The 27,138-nt window shown below is 38.3% G+C and overlaps 3 protein-coding genes across 11 annotated transcripts in view; all 3 read right to left on the bottom strand.

Moving 5' to 3' along the window:
- LOC306874696 (uncharacterized protein) overlaps nt 1-5,876 on the bottom strand; it is a 29,846-nt gene extending 23,970 nt beyond the window's left edge. The window contains exon 1 of one of the 2 annotated variants that reach the window (XR_013784647.1): nt 5,547-5,871. Coding sequence is in view for 1 of the 2 variants with exons in the window: in XM_079424908.1 (XP_079281034.1) it covers nt 5,547-5,770 (224 nt within the window). In the remaining variant the exon portion in view is untranslated. Of the gene's footprint in view, nt 1-5,546 lie in introns of both variants that reach the window. The other variant, XM_079424908.1, reaches the window with a different exon arrangement.
- The window catches only part of LOC306874642 (NLR family CARD domain-containing protein 3-like), a 183,660-nt gene that overhangs the window by 71,831 nt on the left and 84,691 nt on the right, over nt 1-27,138 (bottom strand). The window lies entirely within an intron of this gene.
- The window catches only part of LOC306874652 (NLR family CARD domain-containing protein 3-like), a 28,045-nt gene continuing 10,493 nt past the window's right edge, over nt 9,587-27,138 (bottom strand). For 4 of the 6 annotated variants that reach the window (XM_079424833.1, XM_079424832.1, XM_079424831.1 and 1 more), the window contains 6 exons: nt 25,282-27,043; nt 23,921-24,094; nt 18,346-18,519; nt 15,344-15,517; nt 10,590-10,763; nt 9,740-10,505 (listed from right to left, as the gene is read on the bottom strand). In XM_079424833.1, the coding sequence (XP_079280959.1) occupies nt 10,499-10,505; nt 10,590-10,763; nt 15,344-15,517; nt 18,346-18,519; nt 23,921-24,094; nt 25,282-27,043 (2,465 nt within the window). In that variant the 3' untranslated portion in view covers nt 9,740-10,498. Of the gene's footprint in view, nt 10,506-10,589; nt 10,764-15,343; nt 15,518-18,345; nt 18,520-23,920; nt 24,095-25,281; nt 27,044-27,138 lie in introns of all 6 variants that reach the window. The other 2 variants (XM_079424835.1, XM_079424836.1) reach the window with 2 other exon arrangements.

Genomic DNA, 27,138 nt, shown 5'->3' with positions numbered 1-27,138 from the left:
AATGTCTCTGTGCTCCTCGTTTGTTACCGGTGGTGTCTTCTAAAGGAAACATCATTATTCATGCTCCTAAACCTGACTTCAGTGTGTAACTCATCCAGTGTTTGTGCCTCAGACCATCAGGCTACTGAACATGCATTAGTCTCTACTCTTATCTCAGCTCTCCGTCACGGTACTGCAGGGACTCTGTCACTTTTAACTGTCCATTCAGATAAGCTCCTGTGTTATTTATCTGCAGATACACCATCATGCTCTAATGCAGTGTATCTGACTTTAGCAGAGCACTTGAGTGAGGGTTTTGGATTCTGTTTTTCATTGTTCAGATGTGTTGTTTTTAAATATAATCGTCTGTTTAGTATTAAATCTCACACGTTTATACCACTGACTTAATTATCTTGTATTAATAAATATATAAACTACGGCTGGGATGGATCAAACAGTCACAGGAAGAGGCTGCATGGAGCTCCTTCCTGAAGAGGAAACACTTCTTATGGAAAACCGAATGCCTCTTCACACACACACACACACACACACTCTCACAACGTGAGTCAATAATGAAGGAAACTAGGAAACCAAGTGTTAATAAAAGCGCTCATATGGCAGAATGCTCAAATTAAGAAGGCATTATAAGTTCATCAAACACACCATCTGTTTTCCCTACCACTATATTTGACAAGAATTATGTATTCAGTGTAGGACTATCCAGAATGGCTATAATATTGTGTATTTTTAGAGGTGTTTGCTGAGGCCAGTATCACTACTGCTCCTCATACTTCAGACTGAATCAGCCCTAATTATAAAGTATATCATTTAGTTTTTTCAAGTAAGTGATCTGTAACTTCACTGCAAATGATCAAAGTTCAGGACTCTCACGCTCACTGCACTGCTAATTGGTCACCTCAGCTCTCAGCGATGCCCCGCGGGCTCATGGGTAGTTTTCCACTTGCGGAGGAGTAGATTCAGAGAGAAACCTGTGCTATATCTTCCTGAGTGACTCTGATAGATAAAGAGAGGAAGAGAGAGAAGCAGATGAAAGGAGAGAAGGTGGGAGAGATGAAAGTCGTGGTAATTTCTTCCTGAAGGAAATGTCTTCCCTGATGGGACAAATCCTGCTTTCATCGGTAACTCTGATTTGGACCTTGCTAGCCCTTGTGAAAAACAACTGTGCTTATAGTGTACTTCAAATCTTATCAGTTTATTCAAAAAAACTGTATTTGCATATCATATTAATGAAAGAAAATGGCACTTAAGTGAGAGACACTGTTTTTAATACACGTCAAATTAAAATTCTACTTTCATAATTTTTGATGGGTCAACTAACATAATGCATTGTGTTTATCAATATTAATAATAAAAAAAAAATCAATTAACCCCAAGGTTTTGAGCAGTATGTGCATACATACTGTGCCTTCATGCATATAGACACAGGAAGAACAAAAGGAGGAAGAGGACAAACGCAGTTTATTCTCACCACATCAGCCACAATCTCTGCAGCTCGATGCATGCAAGCATGAAAACACCAGACCCTCCGAAACACATATGCACATGTGCTGCCCCCCGAGACACACGGTGTCTCTTTTTGATTTGCTCAGTAAGGACATGATTGTAAAACCTTTGGCCTGTTTTTGCACTATATATCTAAACTTTGATGTTTTCACATCTCAGTCTCCCATAATTACTTTGATCACCCTAGCAACAATATAGCAATGGCTTAACAACCACTCAAAACAGCCTCGAAACCACTTAGGAACAGTCTTGCTAAGTTACTGTCACCAGTAATACACCAGAAACTACCTAGAAATGCACTAGCAACCACCCACAGCACCCTAGCAACTACACAGTAATGTATTAAAACACTCATACTTAAACAACCACAATTAGTTTTTTAACTTAAAATGTAGGTTACCGCTAACCACCATGATAACACAGAGGGCAAATTCAGAGTTCATTATAAGTGGGCTGTCCATAAACCATAACCAGTACTCATACAAAGTCATACACACAATTACAAAACAGCATCATGGTAACACACGACACTGAAATAATGCAATGCAGATGAAGTAAATAACGAAAACGCAACACAAAACACCCCATGTACTGATTACTGATAACAGCTATTTATGTAAAATATAATGAGTAGTGCTGTCAAGCGATTAATCGCAATTAATCGCATCCAAAATAAAAGTTTTTGTTCAATGTAAATGTTTTCAACATATATATTGTATGTGTGTGTATTTATATAGACATAATAAATATACACAGTACACATACATATATTATGTGAACTAAAACTTTAATCGATTAAAAACGATTAATCGTTTGACAGCACTAATAATAAGGAATGTCCTTTAGCTGTTTTTCACTGTAAATTATATTTAATTCATATTTTTCACTTGAGAAAACCATACATTTGACTAAATTTTATAGTAGAACTACAAATAATGCAAATTTAAAAGCACTAAACAGGGTTTCACCATATGTTAGGTAACCAATAACAGGTTCCTGAAGCATTTTTACTGTCTTTTATGCATGTTTACTGAGTTAATTTATATAGACCCTATTGGCTTATCAGAGGTGTTACTCTGTTGTAATATGATATACGTCTGCCTTAATCAATAGACCATATGATTTTTAGCAGGACACTAGAAACGAATGCCGCTTTATATCTCAATTCCAGGGCAGAACATGCCAAAATTCATCAAAAACATGCTCCAACATATCAGCGCTATCCAGTGATAGCTGCTCTACCGCTGTCTGAGCTCGACGAGAGGGAGAGAAGAGCAAAACGACACAGCCGGGGTCCTGAGGCGCTCCGAAATTAATTAAAATGCCTCCCGTCGAGACGTCAGATACCGAGGATGACCTCTTAAAAAGAGTACCATGAAAAAGACATCAAACCATCCAATAGCAGGAAACTACACGGTTAATCACAGATCCGATGCTAAACAGCTTTGAAATCAATAGGTTCCTACAAGTCTGCGATAAAAGGAGTATAACTGGCCTATTGCTTCTTATATAAGAGGTATATGCATGTTTAGCAAGGATGGGAATCACAAAGAATTGTGCAATTTTGGTTCCTTTATAGTTCTATCAACGACTAATAAAAATCTATAGAGCAATCAACAGAAAACAATTATCATTAGTAGCAGCCCAAGATAATTCAAATATTTATTATTATTATATTTATTTTGGGTGCGTACACCTGCATTTTACCATGAAATGCTAACCCGCTAATTCACAATCACAACAGAAATGTTGTACACACATTCCACAACACCTCAAAATGGCAATATATACAGGCAATTTTACAACACTAAGGAAATCTCACACAATTTCAAGGAAAACATGTAGCTTAACAAGTATTTCCAATAACTCAAATAGTTTTTACTTTATTAACTGACTCATTAATTAAACTGACGGTCATGAACATATGTTCTAGTTCTTGATTCCCAACCGCGATCGGTACAGAGACTCAGCTGTAGTTCCTCTAGTTTGAGCATAATTCACATTTGCCCTTTCTTTGAGAGGACTCGGGGGCGGCCCGCGGCGTCAGATCTGGAGCTGTGAACTGCTGAGGTCCAGATACTTGAGGGACGCCCTACGTCTCAGGAAGCATCCTGTTCTTATTACCAAAGCCATCGAGACACATCTGGGCCGAGCTGATTAATCTGGTCCCATGAGTTCTCACAGCTCTCTGTGGAGCTTAATGTGCCACCAGGTTTGCTTTTAGTCAGACAATTACTCGCTGTACTGAACCATCATCCAAAATAACAGAAAAACAACAGAGAGGTGGCACACATCCACACTTGCTACATTAATAAATAAAAAAGGTTGTGATGCATTGCAAATATAGTAACAACCAAAGGATGTTTTTAGGCAAAATGCACATTTACTACATACATTTAAAATGCATAACTGTTTGTTTAATCTTGCTGTCTTTAAGATCCCTTATTGTGCTAAGACTGCATCTGAAGATAGCAGAAAACACCCTGCCCTTAAAACAACAAACAGAGGATGTGCTTGCTTTAACTTTATAATGTTTGACAACTACAAAATCCAATCTGGCATCGAAGAAGACACACTAGATTTTGCTCTTTGTTCACTTCCATAAGCATGTAAATGCTGGTGCTTGAGTACTGATCCTATTCATCAACCTGATATACACAAAGTTGGGGATTTTGGATGAATTTGAACAAAGTCAATTAATAAAAAATAAAAAAAAGTATGATTTAAAAAAACAAAAAAAACAAATACAAATTCGCAACCAATTTGCCAATTAAGATTTTTTTTCCAGTATGCAATACCCTGATGACAATTTAAGAGAATGAATCAAACACTTTAGTTCAGGAAGGTATTAATATAAATCACATACTAGGCTTGAATCTGTAAAGCATCTCGCCAATCTTTTAACTTCACTCTCATGGAAATGTTCCATGAAGAACTGGGTTTTAAATTCATATTACAGGATGTGGTTTGGGTCATTTGGACAAAATGCATCATGTGTAACATGAATTCTTTGGGCAAAGAGGAAAGGGAATAACATACTGATATTCTAAATATTGGGATGATGCTTTCTCTTACAAACAAGTCAAGCATGTCAGAAGTGATTTTATTAAACCCTAAGAGATACGCTGGTTTTCTATATAATCACCAACAGCTATGATCATGTAATGAAGCATTATTTAAAACTGTTAATAACCGATAATAACAGAATCATACTTGAAAACTGAAAACTGATAATAGCAGACAATAACTGAAACTAACTTCATTCAAAATCCTGAATATGCATCTTTTTTATAAAAAAATGACACTCATGGTCATTATAACAAGCTCAAATTTGCATTGATTTGACTGTAATGAATACAAAAGGGCTTTTGAGACCACTGATTGCTTCAGACTTAAAATTATATTAATTATGATGAGACAAAATGGCATGTCAGAAGAAAGATATTGAAATGAGGCACTAAAACAACCCTTCCTAAATATAAAGTTGTTGAACACAGTCTCTGAAAGTCAATTTGAACATTTTCAGGTCATCTAAACTAAGCATGATCCAAACACACTGTCCTGTCTTTGCAATGCTTTAACTTTAGTGGGTGTGTTTATATGACACCCAAAACATGCTGATTACTTCTGATTTTATGTGTATGTAAACCAAACTAAACACACAAGAAATGCACCTATATAAAGCTCTCTGACATATGTTTCCAAATATTTCGTTTTTCAGCATCACAACATTGCATGAATCTGATTTGCTGTGACCCGCTTTACGAAACATGCACATTAATCCGGTCAACTATTGATGTTTTCTGTGTTCATACAGACACTTGCCAACATAATTGTCCACACAATGAACATATTAATGTTTCCATGTGTCATAACACAGCACCATCGCAACACTGAATGCACGAGTTTTGTTTTGACCTCCTTCAGCATAACATGCTCAAGTTAAAGCCCATGTTGCACAGAAGAGCATGCAAGCAACGAAATGCATTAGTGTCCTGAAGCTTTATTTACACACATGAACAATAGCATTAGGTTTGATGTACCTCGGAACACAGCTCGGAGATGAGCGGTCAATCTCCCACGTTGCAAATAAATTCATAGGCACAGGCATGATGGGACCCAAACCCGCCGCACCCGAGCCCGAGCCTCCAGCTCCGGACATGGCTGATCCTCCGGGCGCAGCGGCGGCGGGTGCGGGAGCGGGTGCACCGAGCCCCGGGTTCATGAAGGCGGCCCGGACCCCTCCTCTCTCCACAGCCGCGGCCATCACCGAACCGAAGCTCAAGCTGGACTGCGATGGTCGAGGACCTCACTGCTCATGCACACAGTCCGGACGGCTTTCATCTCTCACATACACAGATTTGCGATGTTCAGAGGCGGAGCTTCGCTTCAGAAGAAAATGTGGAGCAGATGCGATCTGCGGTCGGTCGACAGGCGGCACTAAATCACGGGTTCAGGAAGCCACTCGCTAACGAGTCGTTCTTTTGAGTGATTCAGTTGAACCGATTCGCGAACCGTTCGTACAGTACTGTATTGTTTATAAGAGAGAACATCTGTTTAGGAATAAACCTGTAGGGTCAGCCACATGCTTGAACTTATTACCATAAACAATGCAACATTTGACAATATAACAGGCCTATCAAGAATAAATCAGTTATTTCTTCTGCACTGGAAGCTGTCGTCTAATTCCTTGTGTGTGTAAACATAGTTGATAATAAAGCTCTTTCTGACTTCTGAAGAAAATATGGACGCTGTAGCATTTATAAGGAAAAACACAATTAGACTCTCAGACAATATTAGATCAGTGATGGAATCAAATGGTAAAACATACATTAGCATACATTCTGAAAAACACACAACATACTCCTTTATAAAAGTTGAAACATAATGCTAAAAGTAGTGTAGTGTAACCAGATAAATATAAATACAAAATAATGTTGTTGTTTTTTTTTAAATATGAAAAAATGAAAATAAGCAAAAAGTTAATGTTGAAGTCTTAATTATGATTTTTCTCTCTGCCTTCTCTAAGGTCTAATGGGTTCAGGATCAAACCTGGCCTTCATCTGTTGTGCTGTAGGTTTGGTTAAACTGTACTTGTGCGCAGTGTCTGGATAAAATAATCAGAGACGGCAGTTAACCTTTATCCTTCAATAATCAAGCAACTGTTTTCATTTTAGAATTTAAGTGGCATAATAAAGTGTAAAGTAGCATAATTTGGTTATGTGTAAAGTCATGTGTAAAGTGGCATAATTTGGTTATGTGTAAAGTCATGTGTAAAGTGGCATAATTTGGTTATGTGTAAAGTCATGTGTAAAGTGGCATAATTTGGTTATGTGTAAAGTTATGTGTAAAGTGGCATAATTTGGTTATGTGTAAAGTTCAGAGATGCTCACAAGTCTCTGAGCTAGAGTCCAAGTCAAGTCTCAAGTCTCTTTATTATATTAAGTCTCTGGTTATAATAAGTGTTGCATCACGTACAGCGACCCATCCAACACTGCATAGCTATATATAAAGAATTGAAAGCATGTGATATGTTATTATGACTCCTTTATCTATTAGCATACAGTATCAGCTTTGATTTTTATATATAATCAGTGTAAACAGGCTATTGCAACATGACAAAAACACCAAGAATGCTTTACTTTTAAGTTAATATTATCTGTATTTTGCCTTGTAGCATGAGAACACAGTACAGTACAGACCAAAAATTAAGAAAGACTTAATATGGTCAAACATCACATTGTAGCTAAATGCAAAACACTATTGCAACAAACCCAACGATGTGAAATATATGAAGAGTTCAGATGCAAAAGCCATCTGAAATTTTCTTTAGAATGATCATTTTTATCAAGCTTGTATATTTAAGTTCAATAATTTCACTTAAATGGCAATGAAAATGCAACTAATCATAGTTTATAAACTATTGTAAGTCAACACATCCCAAACTCTCAAACCAGTGTAATGTTACATGATCAACAATAATCCTGAAACCTGTTTGCAGACAATGTTAATTAACGTGATGGAAGCCAGCGGCATGTAAATGATTACGTTAATCGACCACCACAAGTTTGGCAGTTAACCCTTGTATGGTGTTCGGATCATAGGACCCGTTTTCATTTTTTATCAAGAGAAAAATTATACGATTAATTATTTTTTAAACTCAGACTCATTGGCCTTGGCTCATTTTCTGTGAAGAACATATATCTGAACAAATTTTCAATGACCACACTGGTCACACACTCTCTCACACGCAAGCGCAAGCACACGCACACGCACACACACGGCACGCACGCACACACACACGCACGCACACACACACTCATGTGGTTTACGTGACTCTCCATAGGCGTAATGGTTTTACTAATGTACCAACTGTATAATCTATCCTTAAATCCAAAGCTAACGATGAATGGCACAGCAGTCGACATGTTTGTTCGTTGTCCTCTAATGTATGGCGGCCGCGCCTAAAATAAAATAAAAATAAAAAAGTGTGGCCGCGCCGCGCGCAGCAGATACGTAGTACGTCACGTGTTACATGGGCAGGTTATAGGTAACGGAGGGAGGGGAATAACAGCGAGCTCATCAGTTGTTTCCTAAAAATAAACATTGTTCACGAGTCCCGCAGCTCGAGTCCGAGTCGAGTCTGAAGTCTTTCAAGGTCGAGTCTCAAACTCGAGTCCCCATCACTGGTAAAGTTATGTGTAAAGTTGCATAATTTGGTTATGTGTAAAGTCATGTGTAAAGTGGCATAATTTATACTTGCAGCACAATGACGCATATATTTGTGCATCATGAACAAACCCCGGCATTTTGCTTCCATGTTTGTGATAAAGTGAGATGCATCACATATTGTTTAGTTCACAGAGAAAAGTAATGAGCTGTAAATTATTGCTTAAGCTTTGACTCCCAGACAAATTACTTTTCCATTACCTGTATATTAATGCTGCAGAATGTTATTTTACTGTTAATATTCACATACTGAAGAAACTGTAGCAGGATTGTGGGAACCAGTGATATTTGTAGATATATTAAAATCACTAATTTTATGTATTCATCTTTTTCAGACGTGACTCTTTCACTCATATGCTGTATTTATGACCATCATGGGGCAAAGTGATGGGTAAACCCAAGGCCCTCTCATAGGCCCCTTATCATGTGCATGTGTGTGTTTGGTCTGTAACAGATGGTAGGGATGTAAACGATGGGTTAAGTGTGGTGTGTTTGAGCGCTAACGGTGTGTGTGCACCCACAGCTCCTTAGCAGGTAAGAAAACTGAAACAATAAGGATGTATGTAAACCAGTGCTGCTCTGTCACACAGCCTGTGCTATAAGTTGGTCATTTTATGCATTAGAGCAAAATAAGTTGATTTGTGTTCAGAGTAACAACAGGTTAATTAAGGTCAACTCATATTGTAGGATGCTCTACTGCTCCTTCTGAGTCACATGCATCAATCTGCATCTAATCTCACTTTCTGACTGTCCACAAACCTAGTATTGGGAGCCCATTCATTAAATTGCACATCTTGGATGTCTTCCTGATCTAAAGCCTGAGACACCTCAACAGCTGAAGTCCAAAGACATCAAACTCAGTCTAAGATGAGTGATGAAAGACAGCTATTTTAATCAACTAATTTGTCCCATTCTATTCAATTTGAAATGTTATTTCCCAAAAACTGACTTGTAATCTTATCACTGCATTCCCAGAGATGCTAATGCTGTCTTTATAGTAATAGGACTGAGTCACAGTTGTAAGTCATTATTTTCACTAAGATTCTGATCTGTGATGCTTCTCAGTAGACACCAAACATGTTTGTGTTTGTTTGTTTGTTTATAACATGACAGGTGAACAGGTGAAGAATAAAAAAGGAAGACATGTCTCTTCAAATAAGAATAAGACAGGATATTGCTGGATACTGTTGCTTGTTTTCATTGTGTCCTGAAATGCCATGCTTTGGCAATAAACTGATTATCATAAACAACACATGTATTTTTCTAGGGATGTGGCATGACCAGGGGATAAATTGTTGCAGTCGTTAATTTAGCCTGATAGCTTGAAACAACTGAAGTATTTCTTATTTATTTTGTAAGTGTAATCCTCTGGACTTACTTTAAGACACCAAAACTATTTAACACAGGAAAAAAAAAAATACTATGTGCTTTTCAGGGGTAAAGATATATTTGACCCAATATGTCTTAATAAATATATTAAACAGTATTTTTTTATTTTATTTTATTTCCATGACAAAAAAGTTACCACAAAAGAGTAATTATTGAATAATATACATTGGAAGAAAGCTTGGCAAAAAATATTTAAAGCAAAGATTTACCAAGATTTGTGAATCCCAGAGGGGTCATAGTTAGATCTGTTAAAATAGAGATCTATTTATAAATAATTGATGTTTTACATATTTAATTTATTTAGTTTATTACAGTATGTTTTATGTCAAACTCTCTCCTTGAGACTGGAGCACTCTGCTGGTAAACTGTGATCTTGACTGTCATATACTATACTGTTGTCTTTGACCTAGCATATTCATATTCAAATTTCTGACTTAAAACACAAAACCAACAAGAATTATAAAAAATAAAACTCTACAGCATGATTTATTCATGCTGCATTACATGCTGGGACCCTTCATACATATGCACAGCACAAAACACAGTATGACGCTGTTTGTTTACAAGAAATTACTGAGAGTGCAGTTCAATACAAGAGAAGTCTCACTGTGAAATTACTGTGAAAGTAATGCAGTTATTAACCTGGAATATACTGTACTTTCACACTAAATTATTACAGTGCAGTTAGTATGTCCAATCTAATTATTAAAACAAATGTTCCCATGAGACTGGAAAAAAATGTAGGCTGAATAAAAATTAATAAAATCCTTCACACATGAAACAGCTGGATCAGTATCAGTATTAATGTCCAGGTGACAGTCTTGTTCAGGACGTGTTGTTTTGATTCACTTGTTTGGAGCTTGTGGAGTTTCCTCTGTCAAATACTGTACAATAGAGAGAAAGATAAAATACACCAAGATCTGCTTTAATACAAGATAATAAATTACATCATTGAATCAATAACTTACTGTAGTTTCTGTAGTTTACAGTGTGGATCCTCCAGTAGAGCAGAGAGCAGCTTCACTCCTGAGTCTCCTGGTTTATTACAGGTCAGATTCAGTTCAGTCAGGTGTGAGGGGTTTGATCTCAGAGCTGAACTCAGAGCAGCACAGCCTTCCTCTCCAATCCTGCAGTTAAACAGCCTGCAGAGAGTGAAGAACATGAATGATCTCTGAGATTGTGTTTCAGCTTTAGGGTGAGAGTGTGTTTGTATGAGCTCTGCTTTTCTCTCTCACACCAGGATCGGTGCTATAGAGATTTTATCTTGCCAGCAGCTGAGACATTAATTTAACTCACTCTACATGATTCCTGATTGTGATGCTGAACTAGTTCATCGTTTTCACTCCTCAAACCGTTTGTAGTACTATACAGGTGATAATGTTAAAATAAGAGTAACATTATAGTATAACTATGATATATAAGTCTTGTAAGGATCACTAATCGGCTCAATGATGAAATCCAGCGGCGTGGATGAAGGTATAATGTGTGAAGGACTACTACTCCTGCTTTAATCTAACTCCAATTCTCAAGTGATCATTACATTTAGAATGTGTTTCTAATTAGTAACTAATCACAAATATTGGTTAGTTTTAATGGAGATATTTGATTATTCTGTACATCCTATATTTTCAGTTATTCATTCATCAGGGACTCGATGTTGTGTTTGAGTCTGACTCCGACCGGAGGTCATGAATCTCACAAACTCTCCAGTCTCAACTTACTCAGAGGATGCAAGGTTAACCACAAAATATATATATTGTGTTTAATAGCCTGTTTATTAGCTTGTGTCTAATAACATATTAATTTTTGTTCCTTTAGATTCACAACACATTGCTACAACTCCTGCAGCAAACCGTAACAAGAGGAAAATACAACAGATTTATGCTAACGCTAGTTTGTCTTATGATTTAGTTCTCTAGACTTGGGAAGTGATTAATAAAGAGGAATCTGTCTGTTCAGTTCATGAATGAGGTGTCAAATCAACCGGATCATTGAGGAGAGGAGTGCTGTATCTTTTCTAAGTGATCGGACCTACGATGTTCACACAGTTCACACATAATGTTTGTATTATATTATACAAACATTATATAAAATAAAATAAAGAAATAAAAAGGGGGAAAAATAAATACACATACACTGTAAAAAAAATGCTGTAAAAAGGCCATATTCTGACAGTAACATCCTGTTTTTTCATTACAACAGCAAAATCCTGTAAAAAACAATGAATTCTGGGTAATATTTGTTGTTTTGGAGAAAGTATCCGTCTGCAGTCCTGTGAAGTAGAGATGGTGAGATGAAGCTTCATGAAGCTTTAAGCTTTTCAGCAAGTAGTTACAAAAGAGTTAATTTCTGGAGGCTTCATTTGCTCACAATAGCACCTGGTGGCCAAAGAGTGTAAAACAAGCAGATATATTACAGACAGAGGTGGATAGTCCAGGGGTCAGAAAGTAAAAGTCCTGCCATATGTTTATTCCACCCATGAACTCAGCAGCTGATTTCACCAGAGGAGGAACCAAGTCATGCCTTTCAAGACACAAACAAGTCTCGAGTCAAATCACAAGAACTCAAAGAGTTAAAGTTAATGAGATAATTAAGTGACTAATTAAATGATGATTGTGCATTACTACATATTTATATTATTAAATTACTACATAATTAAAGAATAAGAATCCAATTCAGAGATAATAAATACATAACATCAATTGCTCAAAGATGAATCTAAGAGAGAGAGGTGCAAACCTGACAGAGGAAACAGTAGCATTTATGAGTGCGGTTTACTGAAGTGGATTTTCCAAAAGACACAAATAGCTGATTAATATATTTTAGTCTCTGATAAACGATCACACCGGTGTAATTAGATGTTCGGTGCTAAATTCAAATCTGTGTTTGCTCAACTTCACTGTCTGGCACGGAGCCAGAGACTGCTGTGTTTTTAGCTCCAGCACTGCACATTATAACCAATCACACATGATTCTGTTGAGCTCATGAGTACAATGACCAATAAGAGGCATTCAGATGAGTGTTTTATTCAGTGTGAGCGCTCCCTGAATGAATTCTGCTCTCTGACCATTTCTCTCATCAGAAACAACAAAGTGCAGATGTGCGTAAGATGTGAGCAAGATATTCATTTCACAATGTAAGCAACTTCAGTGATTAATGGGAGTTTTTGAGAGTGCTTGAATTAGACTAAAGTCAATGATAATGTTCTTTGATAATGTAAACGGAGAGTCTATTTACACTAATTCTCCAGCATCGTGTGATTGGCTCTGTGAAGATTATAAAAAGCTGCTATGGGGTTGAACCCGTCTTTTGCTATGGACCAGCAGCTCCAGTGGCGCAGATGCTAAATCACTTATGGGAGGATTTTTGACCCGATCGACTAGACTTTTCTCCCTTTTCAAATCTCATATCACATCGTAAAGGCATTTATTTTTAATAAAAATGAAAGAAATAACCAAAAAGTTGAAAATACAGTAACGGGTAGGTAGGGTTAGGGTAGGTGTAGGGAGGGCTTTATTGTATCAATAAGGTGGCATCCATTTAATAATCTGAATTAAAATGATAATTTACACTCAATACGTTATTATTGCATACTGGTTTATAATGTAATACAATATTGAAGTGCAGATAATTGCATCTATTTTGCAACAAGTAGTATAAATAGCAGAAAAACTATATTTTGGGCTCCTCTTCCTTATTAATAGGGCTATATAATAGTACCACCCCAGCAAACAGAAATATTTTGTAATCAGTGGAAACCCTTACAGTGTTTTTTATCACAAGAAGCGCTTCTGTTCAGTCAATAAAAATCAATTGTCTTAATTTGTTTGAGAATGGAGACCGTTCCATTAATAAGCTCCAGCGTCGTGGGCATATTACCACTTCAGGAGTGCATTATTTCTGTAATAATCTGAACGGACTGGAGTCACAACCACACATCAAGACATTGTTTTGATCATTTATTTCAAGACATTTGTCATGTTTCCATCCTGAAATCTCGTGTGTTTAACTAACCTCTTGCGCACCTCATAAACCTTTCATTACAATTTCCAAAACGTCATTTTCGAGCTAATAACAGAGGCTTGAGCCATTGATATGCAGGCTAACACAGTTATTAATGCAGTCTAACACACTTAGGCTATTATTTATTCACACTGGCCCATAGAAACCTCTATGAACACACTTGACTTGACTGCGGAGGATGAATTTAAGTTTTATTGAAAAGTGTTTACGTATTGTACACTCGTAGCACGCGCACACATTAGGATAGGTTAGATGCCTGCCTCCGGTGCGAGTCCCTATCAAGCACTTTACCGATTCAACTCCTCTCCTCTCCTCCTCTGCCTGGCTCTTTGCCGCATCTCTCACCGCAGAGCAAGCCTGTTCTTGATAAAGCTGCTGGGAAAACGTGGGAAAAGCCGACGAGGAAGAAGTTGGGGTGAAGCGATCTTTATATAGGTGGAGCAAAATACTTCATCTCTCCGTCTATAGAGCATTGGGTGGTTTACGCTGTCAGTACAGGAGACAAACCAATGGGCCACTGGCTGCTCGTTGTCCCTGTTTGATGGTCCTTGGCAAAAACAAAAACAATTCTGTCGGCCCCTTTAGTGCGTCGGCCCACCGGAAAAATGCCTTGTATGCCCAATTACCAATCCAGCCCTGAGTCTGTCTTATGATTTAGTTCTAGACTTGGGAAGAGATTAATAAAGAGGAATATATCTGGCAGAGGAAGTTGAATTGCCCATGTTTTCGCTGTGAAGTTATAAAACAGCAAAAAGTCATTCACAGAGACGTTTAATGTAAATGGCAAGGAAATTATGATGGAAATGAATGCCGGCGCAGCCGTGAGTATCATATCTGAGAAACATTTCCAGGCTGCGTTCTCAACAGAGCCACTGGAGGACACTAGAGTCATGTTGAAAACATACACAGGAGAGATTATGCCTGTGTTGGGACAGTTTAATACTCTTCAACTGATTCAATTACACAAGACTTGGTGCCACGGAGTACATGTAAATCTGTTATTCATGGATTGGAGAAAGACTTGAGAAAGTAATTTTTGTAATTATTGATCTGTACATTTAATTTATATCCTGTACCTCTGCTTATTGCACTTCTGGTTAGATGCTAACTGCATTTCGTTGCCCTGTACCTTACATGTGCAATGACAATAAAGTTGAATCTAATCTAATCTAATCTAATCTAATTTTGGCTTACACTTACATACTTTGTTGTTTAATGGTTTATAAGTGTATATACAAACATTAATTTGTCTTGAGCACATTCAGTATAATCACTGTATTTGATCATTTACATTTTGATTCTTACAGGAATCGTTCACCCAAAAATATAAATGGTCATAATGTACTTCCCTGCATGTCGTTCCTAACCTGTATGACCTTTTTTCTTCTGTCAAACACAATAGATGATATTTTGAATATTGTTGCTACACTGTAAAAAAATATACATTTTGAAAAATTGTGGAAACTGACAAATGAATATTGGCTGAACAAATTGCTTCCCAATAATTGTCCCAAAACAAAAAAATATATATTTTCTTATTTTCCACAGAAGAAAGTCACACTGTATTCAAATGACTTGAAGATAATTAAAGTGACGACAGAGTTTTAATTTATGGGTGAACTATCGCTTTAACATGAAATGTTTTTGTTTGGCAGTATTTTCACACCGTTTTTGTGTTTAATAATATAATAACACTTACTGTAGTTTCTGTAGTTTACAGCGTGGATCCTCCAGTAGAGCAGAGAGCAGCTTCACTCCTGAGTCTCCTGGTTTATTATCGCTCAGATCCAGTTCAGTCAGGTGTGAGGGGTTTGATCTCAGAGCTGAACTCAGAGCAGCACAGCCTTTCTCTCCAATACTGCAGTAACACAGCCTGCAGAGAGAAAGAGAAAAACTAATGATGAGTTAAGTTCATTCACTGTTTGTCACAGACCCATGAATGAGGTGTTAAATCAACCGGCTCATTGAGGAGAGGAGTGCTATATCTTTTCTAAGTGATCGGACCTACGATGTTCACACAGCAGACGAAAAAAATCAGGCAAAAAAATCCCATAGACTTACAATGACGGAATGTTCATGAATTTGAATCTCAACTGTCACTTTCTCACACACACACACACACACACACACACACACACACACACACACACACACACACACACACTCTCTCACACACACACACACACACAGACACACAGACACACACACACACACACACACACACACACACACAGACACACACACAGACACACACACACACACACACACACACTCTCTCTCAGTCACACACACTCTCTCTCACACACACACTCTCTCTCACACACGCACACACACACACACACACACACTCACTCACTCTCTCACACACACACACACTCTCTCTCAGTCACACACTCTCTCTCACACACACACACACACACACACACTCTCTCTCACACAGAGACACAGGCACACACAGACACACACACACACACACACAGGCACACACGCGCAGACACACACACACACACACACACACTAGTATTTGTAAATATTAAGCCGCATATTAAAACAGCAAAAAGTAATTCACAGAGACATTTAATGTAAATGGCAAGGAAATTATGATGGAAATGAATGCCGGCGCAGCCGTGAGTATCTTACAGTTTTTTACAATAATTTTTGCACTAATAACAGAACCTTCATGTCATTTTTCAAAACTCTAGACACAATTCACAACCGATGATCAAAATGCACATTTTTCAAAACACAACACTTTTTACAAATGCTTGGATAAAATACACGAGCCAAAGATCTTTTGTTCATTGAACTAAAATCACAGGTTCAAATTGACACAACTTAACATTAAAGTATTACTATTTCTCGCATAGTACAACTCGCACATTACATCTGAATTGAGAGTTTATTCATTTCATTGCAATGATCTAACCATCAACTGATACAGCTGCTCAAAGTGCAATTATGAACAACATTACGAAAGTGAAGCAACTGAGGACTGAGTATGTTCAGGTATGATCAGTTTCAAGATGCCTGTTGTTGGGTGAAAAGAAATCCCAAAAAATCTATATCATTGTTATCAGTATTTATTTTTCCTAGTCTTTTTAGAGGTTGATAGAGCTGGAAGCTAATGAAAACCATTCATATTTTTGGATGAGGCAGGCCATGACATGGATGAAAGGTTGAGAGCCCAGCGGTTGAGACGGGCCCAGACCGATGTTCGCTGGCGGCCTAACCACCCCACACTGAATGTGATTTTGAGGGGACCCAAAGCAAAATCAGTGCAATGGGCCCAAAACTCCTAGCGGCGGCACTGAGAGCAATCATGGTTTCAGGCCCATCCACAGTTTATCAGCTTGTATTTACCCCATATTCCCCTTTCCTTACGGTAACCCGACTGAGGAGTTTTTCTCCACATGGAGGTCAAAGGTTCACAATAGACCTCACAAACAAGTCCCTCTTCTCCAAGCCAAAGATGATATGTGCAATGATATCAAAGGAGACCGATGTCAGGCCTGTATTTGCCATACCAGAAGATGTTTTCCAAGATGAAAACATCCATTATGATGTGGATGAGAACCTGTGGCCAAACTCACAAGACAGGGTTGATAAAAGCATAGAAGTGCAGTGAGGGACACTCCAGTTGACATTTTACTGTAGGCCTAAAGTCGTTTTTTCTTATCTTTTTTTTTCTCTTATTGAAAGTTTTTTGAAAAACCTGTTGTGTTGATTATTTCATCAATAATTTTCAAATTGTAATGTTTCCAGTGTCTGTACTTTTCTCAATGATGTATGAATGTGTAGAACCATAATGAAAGCTGCATCATGTGTTTTGAACAACTATATTTAATGATTGTACAAACAACTAAACAGTGAAACTATGGGTGTCTTGTGAGTGGGGGATCTAAAGTAATGTTCTTATGATATTTCATAATAAATTAGTATTTTGAACCAATGCTTCTGCAAATGCAAGGCTTCTTTAAAGATATGAATGCAACATGCAGAGTTTTGAACATTGGATAGCCTGTGTTACAAATAATGACTGTTTTGAGTTTTGTGTCTAGAGTTTTGAAAAATGACATGAGGGTTCTATTATTAGTGCAAACATGATTGTAAGAAACTGTATCTGAGAAACATTTCCAGGCTGCGTTCTCAACAGAGCCACTGGAGGACACTAGAGTCATGTTGAAAACATACACAGGAGAGATTATGCCTGTGTTGGGACAGTTTAATACTCTTCAACTGATTCAATTGTACAAGACTTGGTGCCACAGAGTACATGTAAATCATGGATTGGATAACTTTGGATCTGTATGTTTAATTTTTGGACAGTTAACAGTTGTTTGATTTCAACAGATAACAGACTGTTGCCACAATTGATCAAATTCAGTTAGCAGAAATCCAGTTGGGCCGATGGAGAAATGTAGATGTAATCAGTCACTAGAAAATTTGTTGGAGAGTTGAGGAGGTCTGACATTTTTACAGTGTAACCAAAGTTTGGGTATTATTGCTTTCCATTGTGTGGATAAAAAACATTTCTCTAAATATCTTCTCTTATGTTCAGAGAAGACAGTCATGCTGTTTTGAAATTATTTGAAGATAATTAAAGTGACGACGTTTTGGGTGAACTATCGCTTTAACATGAAATGTTTTTGTTTGGCAGTATTTTCACACAGTTTTTGTGTTTAATAATATAATAACACTTACTGTAGTTTCTGTAGTTTACAGCGTGGATCCTCCAGTAGAGCAGAGAGCAGCTTCACTCCTGAATCTCCTGGTTTATTATCGCTCAGATCCAGTTCAGTCAGGTGTGAGGGGTTTGATCTCAGAGCTGAACTCAGAGCAGACCAGCCTTTCTCTCCAATACTGCAGTTATACAGCCTGCAGAGAGAAAGAGGAAAACTAAAGATGAGTTAAGTTCATTCACTGTTTGTCACAGACCCATGAATGAGGTGTTAAATCAACCGGCTCATTGAGGAGAGGAGTGCTGTATCTTTTCTAAGTGATTGGACCTACGATGTTCACACAGCGGACGAAAAAACAGACAAAAAAAATCCCATAGACTTACAATGGAGGAATGTTCATGAATTTGAATCTCAACTGTCACTTTCTCACACACACACACGGGCAGACACACACACACACACACACACACGCACACACTCTCACAGACACACACACACACACGGGCAGACACACACACACACACGGGCAGACACACACACACACACACACGCACACACTCTCACAGACACACACACACACACGGGCAGACACACACACACACGCACACACTTATGAGGTGTGCTTTGTGCATTTATTAGCGATCGCGAAGCAAACTGAGAGGTGAACTAACGTGTATACGCTCGCCAGTCGTCTGGCCAAAATCCCGTAGTAATCAGGCGTCAGACGTAAGATATGAGACGTTAGACGTCACGGTCACGTGTTGGAGCTGCGCTCAAAGTGCCGCGGCGACGTGGCGGCGACGGAGCTGAGAAAGGATTTTTTTTACTTTGCGTCTGGATAACGTACGTGTGGATGAACGTGTGGATAACGTACGTGTGGATAAACGCCTGGATATTAGCTTAATACTAAGGCTAAATTCTATTATCTTTACTATTGTACTTTTTTAACTTGGGATATGATCATAACACACTGTTTTCATGCTTTTGTGGGTTGTACAACAGTGTCTCCTATTAGTAATATATATCTCATTTATATATGTTTATATATTTATTCATTTATATATTTATTTATGTGTGTGTTTTAAGGTAATATTGCTGCCTAGGTAAAACAACAAGGATATATAGCCTGGAATAAATATGCAGCCTGCAGGGCAATGTACAACACTGTGTTTGAATGTACTGTAAATGTATCATGTTTCACCTTCTAAAAAGAAGAAACATTTTCTTGGTCTTGTCACAAAACTCTTTCTGAACCTCACTTAGACATGTAGTCGAGTGTTTCCTAACCCTGAAGGGGCAGGGGAACACCGAGGGGCCCACAAATAAATAAGGGCTTGGGCCTATTATAATTAATATTAATTTTAATATTAAATCCCCTTTATTTTCCAAAAAATAAGATTTTATTTTCATTTTCATTAATTAAAAGATAAAATTAATGTTTTATGCCTTAATAAATGTAAATACACAACACAGAGTTTCTGAGAAAAAAAAAATTAATGTTAGAATAAATTAAACTTGTTTTTATACTTTTAAATAATTAGACAATAAAACATAAGGTTGGAAAAAATAAAACATTTAATTGGGCCCTAAACATGTATTTTTTGCTAAATAAATTGATGTTAAATTGTTTAAGTTTCATGATTTTAATTAATTATACATGCTTTTTGATTAGTAAAATTTAATTTGACCATTAAAAAGATATGTAATTCAGGTACTGTATTCAGCTCCGAGACGTAACCGTGACGTCTAACGTGTCAAATATTACGTCTGACGCCTGAATCTTCATTTGTTTCTCTACTTTTTGTCTTGTAATCTTTAGTACTTGATTTCAGTTGACAATGTATATTCATGATATTTTGTATATTATGTACAATCATTCTTTAAATGTCAACTCTGTATTTATGCATTCCATTAATTAAAGAAAAACAAACAAACGCCTGAATACTATGGGATTTTTGCCAAACGGCTGGCGAGCGTATGCACCTTAATTCTCCTGTCAGTTTGCTTAGAGAGTAGAAAAAACTGCAGTTATCACACCCCATACATGCACTCACACACACACACACACACACATATCACACGCGCACACATACAAAATCACAAGCACACACACACACACAATCAAACGCACACACACAATCACACACGTGCACACACACACACATGGATCTCACGATCACAAACTCTCCAGTCTGAACTTATGGAGCTTTTCCACTGCATAGTACGGCACGGTTCAGTACAGCTCACTTCTGGTGGGTTTTTCATTGGGAACAGTACCTGGTACTTTTTTTAGCACCACCTCGGCCGAGGTTTCAAGCGAGCCGTACCGTTACCAAAACATGACGTTTAAACTCTGCTGATCACTGATTGGCCGGAGAAAATTGTCACTGATTTAAATCAGCACAGCCAGCGAAGGATCAAACGCAACTTTTGAATGAGCGCACCTTTTTTAAACAACCAAAAAATGGCTGTTTCGTTGTCTGTTGAGGAAGTACAGATGTTCCTCTCGTTGATAGCCGAGGAGTGGATCCAGCGAGAGCGTGATGGAGCGACGCAGAATTAAAACGTTTTTCAGGAGTCACGGCAGTAGAGGCGGTGCAACTATAACGACACGTGAATAATCCCGTCCACTCTAAAGCGGTACTAAACTGCAGTGGAAACACAAAACGAGCCGAACTGAGCCGTGTCGTGCCGTTCTGAACCGTGCCGAGCCGAGTCGTACCACGCAGTGGAAAAGAGCCATTAGTCAGAGGGTGCAAGGTTAACCTATTCTTTAAGTGGCTGTCTACTGCTAATCTAGTTCATGAGAATAAAACTCCCACACAATGATGTACAAGTACAGGGGTAGACAATAAGGGAAATTAATAAATATACTTCCTTAATTTCCCTCTGTAAAGAAACCTCATTGCTGGCTACTCTCTGCTGTCTCAGACTACGACATCTTAGCCCTTTATCGGCCTCCGTAGCTTCTCTAAAGGGAGCGGTGAGCGGGGGACTGAGCCGTTGCTTGCAATTCACAAACTCAACCGCTACATGCTGCTAAAATCTACACACTGCACCTTTAAGTCGGCCGCCTACTGCTTGCTCAGAACAGAAAGTGTAGTTCAGGTCACTTCAGTACAACTTGCTAATCAGTGACAGACAGAAATCAAAAGGTCTCTGATGACGTGCTACTGCTCCATTCATCCATGAGCCTTTAGTCTGTTCTGTCCTGGACACAGATTTGAGGAAACATCAGCCTCCACATGATCTACTAGTCATTATGATTTCAGAAGAGCGAAGAATAAATAACAGTTTATTTGTCAGGTAAGAATGTATCATGTTAATTACATAATTAAAGAATAAGAAACCAATTCAGAGTCAGAGATAATAAATACATAACATCAATTGCTCAAAGACGAATCTAAGAGAGAGAGGTGCAAACCTGACAGAGGAAACAGTAGCATTTATGAGTGCCGTTTACTCTGATATAAATACTCTTAAATCAGATTAAAATGTATCTGTATGTTTCATTTTGGCTGATACTTATGTACTTTGTTGTTCATTGGTCTATAACGCTGCCTTCTCGTGCTATCGGAAATGTCCTATTTCCCACTTATGAAGTCGTGATTACGAGCTTGTTGTGTTCAAGTGCTTTAATGTAGGAAAGAATAAAATGTAGCATCCCATTGGTTGACAATCATATAAACATTCACCGCGCTATACATGCAGTTTTCTGACAATTTCAGTCAAATACATGTTTATTTCTCTGCTTATAAAACATAAAATATGCTTTGAATGATCGCTCATATCTAGCCTATAAATACAGTACTTAAGCGACCAGACAAAGGGATGTAGTTGTTGTGAGAACAGACAGCAGCAATGGTTGTCCCCTCCACCATGTTTAAAGATTATGACCCGCCCAACTCAGAAACTCTGGTATCAAAATTATTTCTGAATTTCCCAGTAAATATGACTTGAAAGGCCGTTCACGTCCAATCTCCGGTTAGGAAACTCGTATTCACGATTACTCTGATAGCATGTGAAGGCATAATAAGTGTATATACCAGGGGTGCCCACACTTTTTTGAGCGGGGATCTACTTTTCAAATGAGAAACTTACCGAGATCTACCAAGTGGAAAATAAATAAATAATACAATGCATTTAAAATAAATAGGCCTAAATAAAAAAGCTGGTTGGGATGTATCTTTATCTTGCATCAAGTTAAATTTTTATTTAAAAAAATAATACAATAATGTTCAATTCTTAGTACCCCATAAAACCGTGCCTGCATTTACCTAAAGCAGTGGTCCTCAACCTTTTTTTACTCCAAGACCCCCTCTTCTCCAAATCAATACTGCAAGCCCAAACTTTTCTATTCACTAAAACCTTCGTATTTTCATGTCATTTTTTTAAACAAAGCAAATTCAAGAAAGATTTAAGCATTCCATGAACACACTTCACAAAAATGTCTCTAAAGTTGTATAGAATATCTACAAAGTATGTAAAAGTATGTATCTCTGAACTCAGCGATCTGAAGGCAGCTCGACAGCATCAGTGAATATTTCCTCTGTCAGAACAAGCTGTTTGAGCGTCTGATGCCCGTATGTACATGAACACCACTGATCCTCACAAACTTCTCCAAAACACACGAGCATCCGTTATTAAACTCTGTGTATTCAACTAGGTGAATATCCTGAGCTGTGTTCAAGCAGAAATATGATATTATAGTGATCAGTGCACCGAGAGCACAAATACACACGGTTCGTTTGTGCATCAAATAACAGACACAACACACACCTAATGCACCATCCTGTATGTGACTGTAATCATCTTTACCTTGATGACAATCATCATCCATCAAAACTTTAGGCTACTAGTGTGACCCTGGCTTCTTTTATCCAGCCGAGAGCTGTATTGTGTATCATCTGCTCATCCAGAGGTTTTGAGCCGCCGTTCAGTCTGTATTTCACACAGATGAGAAACGGTCTGCTGCTCCGAAACACAGAATATCACAGAATACGTAGAGAGGTGGTGCTTATATTTATATATTTACATTATTTAACATATTAGTCATAACATTAGTGAATATATTATATTTTAGTTTTAAGTTATCTCGCGCCTCCGGCTGAGAACCAGTGACCTAAAGCGTGATCTACCAGCATTGCCTTCACGATCGACCTGTTGGGCACCCCTGGTTTATACAAACATACATTAGTCTTGAGCACATTCAGTATAATCATTGTGTTTGATCATTTACATTTTGATTCTTAAACACTCACCCAAAAATATAAAGTGTCATAATGTACTTCCCTGCATGTCGTTCCTGACCTGTATGACCTTCTTTCTTCTGTCAAACACAATAGATCATATTTTGGACATTGTTGACAACCAAAGTTTGGGTATCAATGCTTTCTATTGTGTGGACAACAACATTTCTCTAAATATCTTCTCTTGTGTTTCACAGAATAAAGTCACACTGTATTCAAATGACTTGAAGATAAGTAAAGTGAAGACAGAGTTTTAATTTTTGGGTGAACTATCGCTTTAACATGAAATGTTTTTGTTTGGCAGTATTTTCACACAGTTTTTGTGTTTAATAATATAATAACACTTACTGTAGTTTCTGTAGTTTACAGCGTGGATCCTCCAGTAGAGCAGAGAGCAGCTTCACTCCTGAGTCTCCTGGTTTATTACGGCTCAGATCCAGTTCAGTCAGGTGTGAGGGGTTTGATCTCAGAGCTGAACTCAGAGCAGCACAGCCTTCCTCTCCAATACTGCAGTTATACAGCCTGCAGAGAGAAAGAGAACAACTAAAGATTAAGTTCATTCACTGTTTGTCACAGACCCATGAATGAGGTGTTAAATCAACCGGCTCATTGAAGAGAGGAGTGCTGTATCTTTTCTAAGTGATCGGACCTACGATGTTCACACAGCGGATGAAAAAACAGACAAAAAAATCCCATAGACTTACAATGGAGGAATGTTCATGAAAGCATAATCTAGCCGCTGCCGTTTTCAAAGCAAAACTGTGACATTTCATTCACTGACGCTCTTCAATCAGCGGCTCTAAACCCGGAAGCGCATAAACTTACTTGCCGGCAACCCGCCAAAATAAAAGCTCGCTGATTTCACTTTTGAAAATGATGAAAATTACAATTAAAAAAATAATAATGTGTCAAAATATTAGCATTTTATTTTTAACTTAAAATAATTGTGTGTGTATGTAATACTCCCTTTTTAAAATAAAATAGTATTATCACACTTGATTATTTAGTTTATTATTTAATTTAAATAAAAACTAAATAAAGTGCAATATTATTATCACTAATATTAATTTATTTTTTATAGTTATATTTTATGGGTCACACTGCATGCCGTGGCCTGTGTGAGGACCAAACCAAATCTCCAGGTTCTCATATGAACCAGGCTGAAAAACTTATGAACTCCTCTGTTTATATGGCTTTCCACACACACACACACACACAGACACACACACACACACACACACACACACACACACACACACACACACACACAGACACACACACACACACACACGCACGCACACACACACAGACACACACAGACGCACACACACGCACACACACAGACACACACAGACACACACACAGACACACACACACGCACACACACACACACACACACACACACACAGACACACACACACACAGGCACACACTCTCACACAAACTTTTTTTTATTCTAATCCAGTATTTGTAATATCAGAGAGTCACAATCCTGTTCCTGGAGACACCTCATCTTTGCACAGTTTGGATGAATCTCTCTTATCAAACACACTTGATTCAACACTTCAGGTCATTAGTAGAGCGCTCTGTGATGTTAGCTGAGTGTGTCAAATAAGAAAGACCTCAAAATATACTGAAACAGTGTAGAGAAACACAGGCCTACTGTTCACAATAAAGTCAATAAAACAAAGACACTGTAAAATACTCACTCAATCTTTCTAGATGCTTTGATCACTGGCAGCAGCCTCAGGAGACATTCTTCTGATGGATCATATTTCCTCAGATTAAACTCATCCAGCTCTTCTTCTGAGTTCAGCAGCACAAACACCAGAGCAGACCACTGAGCATCAGACAGAGAGACTCCAGAGAGACGACGATAATCTGTTCTGCTCAGGTATGTTTGTACCTCCTGCTCCAGTGAACGATCATTCAGTTCATTCAGACAGTGGAACAGATTGATGGATTTCTCTGGAGAGGGATTCTCCCTGATCTTCTGTTTGATGTATTCAGCTGTTTCCTGATTGATCTGAGAGCTGCTTACTGTCTTTCTCAGGAGGCCTTGTAAGAGAGTCTGATTAGACTCTAGTGAGAGACCTAGAAGGAACCGGAGGAAAAGGTCCCAGTGTCCGTTCTCACTCTGTAAGGCCTTGTCCACTTCTCTCTTCAGGAAACTGGTCATTGTTGATCTGAACTCATTCATCAGTCCTGTGTTTTGTTCAGAAAAGGACAGCAGCTTGAATAAAGCAGCAAGAAACTCCTGAATACTCAGATGAACAAAGCTGTACACCTTCCCCAGCTGCAGTCCAGACTCCTCTCTGAAGATCTGGGTACAAACTCCTGAGTACACGGACACTTCTCTGACATCAATGCCGCTCTCTTTCAGGTCCTCTTCATAGAAGATCAGGTTCCCTTTTTCCAGCTGTTCAAAAGCCAGTTTTCCTAGAGACAGAATAGTCTTTCTAGCCTGATCAGAATCAAGTTCATATTTCCCATCATACTTCTGAGTCTTCAGTTTGGTCTGAAAGATCAGGAAGTGTGTGAACATTTGTGTGAGAGTCTTGGGGATCTCTGCACTCTCTGCTTTACCCATCATCCTCTCCAGAACAGCGGCTGAAATCCAGCAGAAGACTGGGATGTGACACATGATGAACAGACTTCTTGATGATCGGATGTGTGTGACGATCCTATCAGCCAGACTCGGATTATTTATTCTCTTCCTGAAATATTCCTCCTTCTGAGGGTCGTTGAATCCTCGTACCTCTGTGACCTGGTGGACACACTCAGGAGGGATCTGATTGGCTGCTGCTGGTCGAGAGGTGATCCAGAGGAGAGCAGAAGGAAGTAGATTGCCCTTGATGAGGTTGGTCAGCAGCACATCCACTGAGGCTGATTCTGTCACATCAGACAAGCTCCGATTGTTTTGGAAATCTAGACGCAGTCGACACTCATCCAGACCATCAAATATGAACATGACTTTGTAGTCTTCATAATCTGCTGACTGAAATTCTTTGGTTTCTGTGTGAAGGTGGTTTAGAAGATCCACAAGACTGAGATGTTTCTGTATCAGATTCAGCTCCCTGAAAGGAAGTGGAAATATGAAATGAACATCCTGATTGGCTTTTCCTTCAGCCCAGTCCAGAATGAACTTCTGCACAGAGACTGTTTTTCCAATTCCAGCGACTCCTTTAGTCAGCACAGTTCTGATGGGTTTGTCTTGTCCAGGTGAGGGTTTAAATATGTCATTGCAGTTGATTGGTGTCTCCTGTGTCTCTGGTCTCCTGGACACTGTCTCAATCTGTCTCACCTCATGTTCATTATTGACCTCTCCACTGCCTCCCTCTGTGATGTAGAGCTCTGTGTAGATCTCATTCAGACGTGTTGAGTCTCCATGATTGGACAGTCCTTCATTGATTCTCTGATATTTATCCTGTAGTCTGGATCTGAGTTTTTGTTGATACACAGGCATCAGTTCTGAGCAAAGGAAATAATTCTTGTTATTGGCAGAGCAATATTTTAGAAATGTATTTTTAGGTTTGATATGTTAGATATTAGATTGTGTCATGAGA

The sequence above is a fragment of the Barbus barbus genome (assembly GCF_936440315.1).
Source record: "Barbus barbus genome assembly, chromosome: 9".
NCBI lineage: Eukaryota > Metazoa > Chordata > Actinopteri > Cypriniformes > Cyprinidae > Barbus > Barbus barbus.
This window is presented reverse-complemented; position numbering and strand designations above follow the sequence as displayed.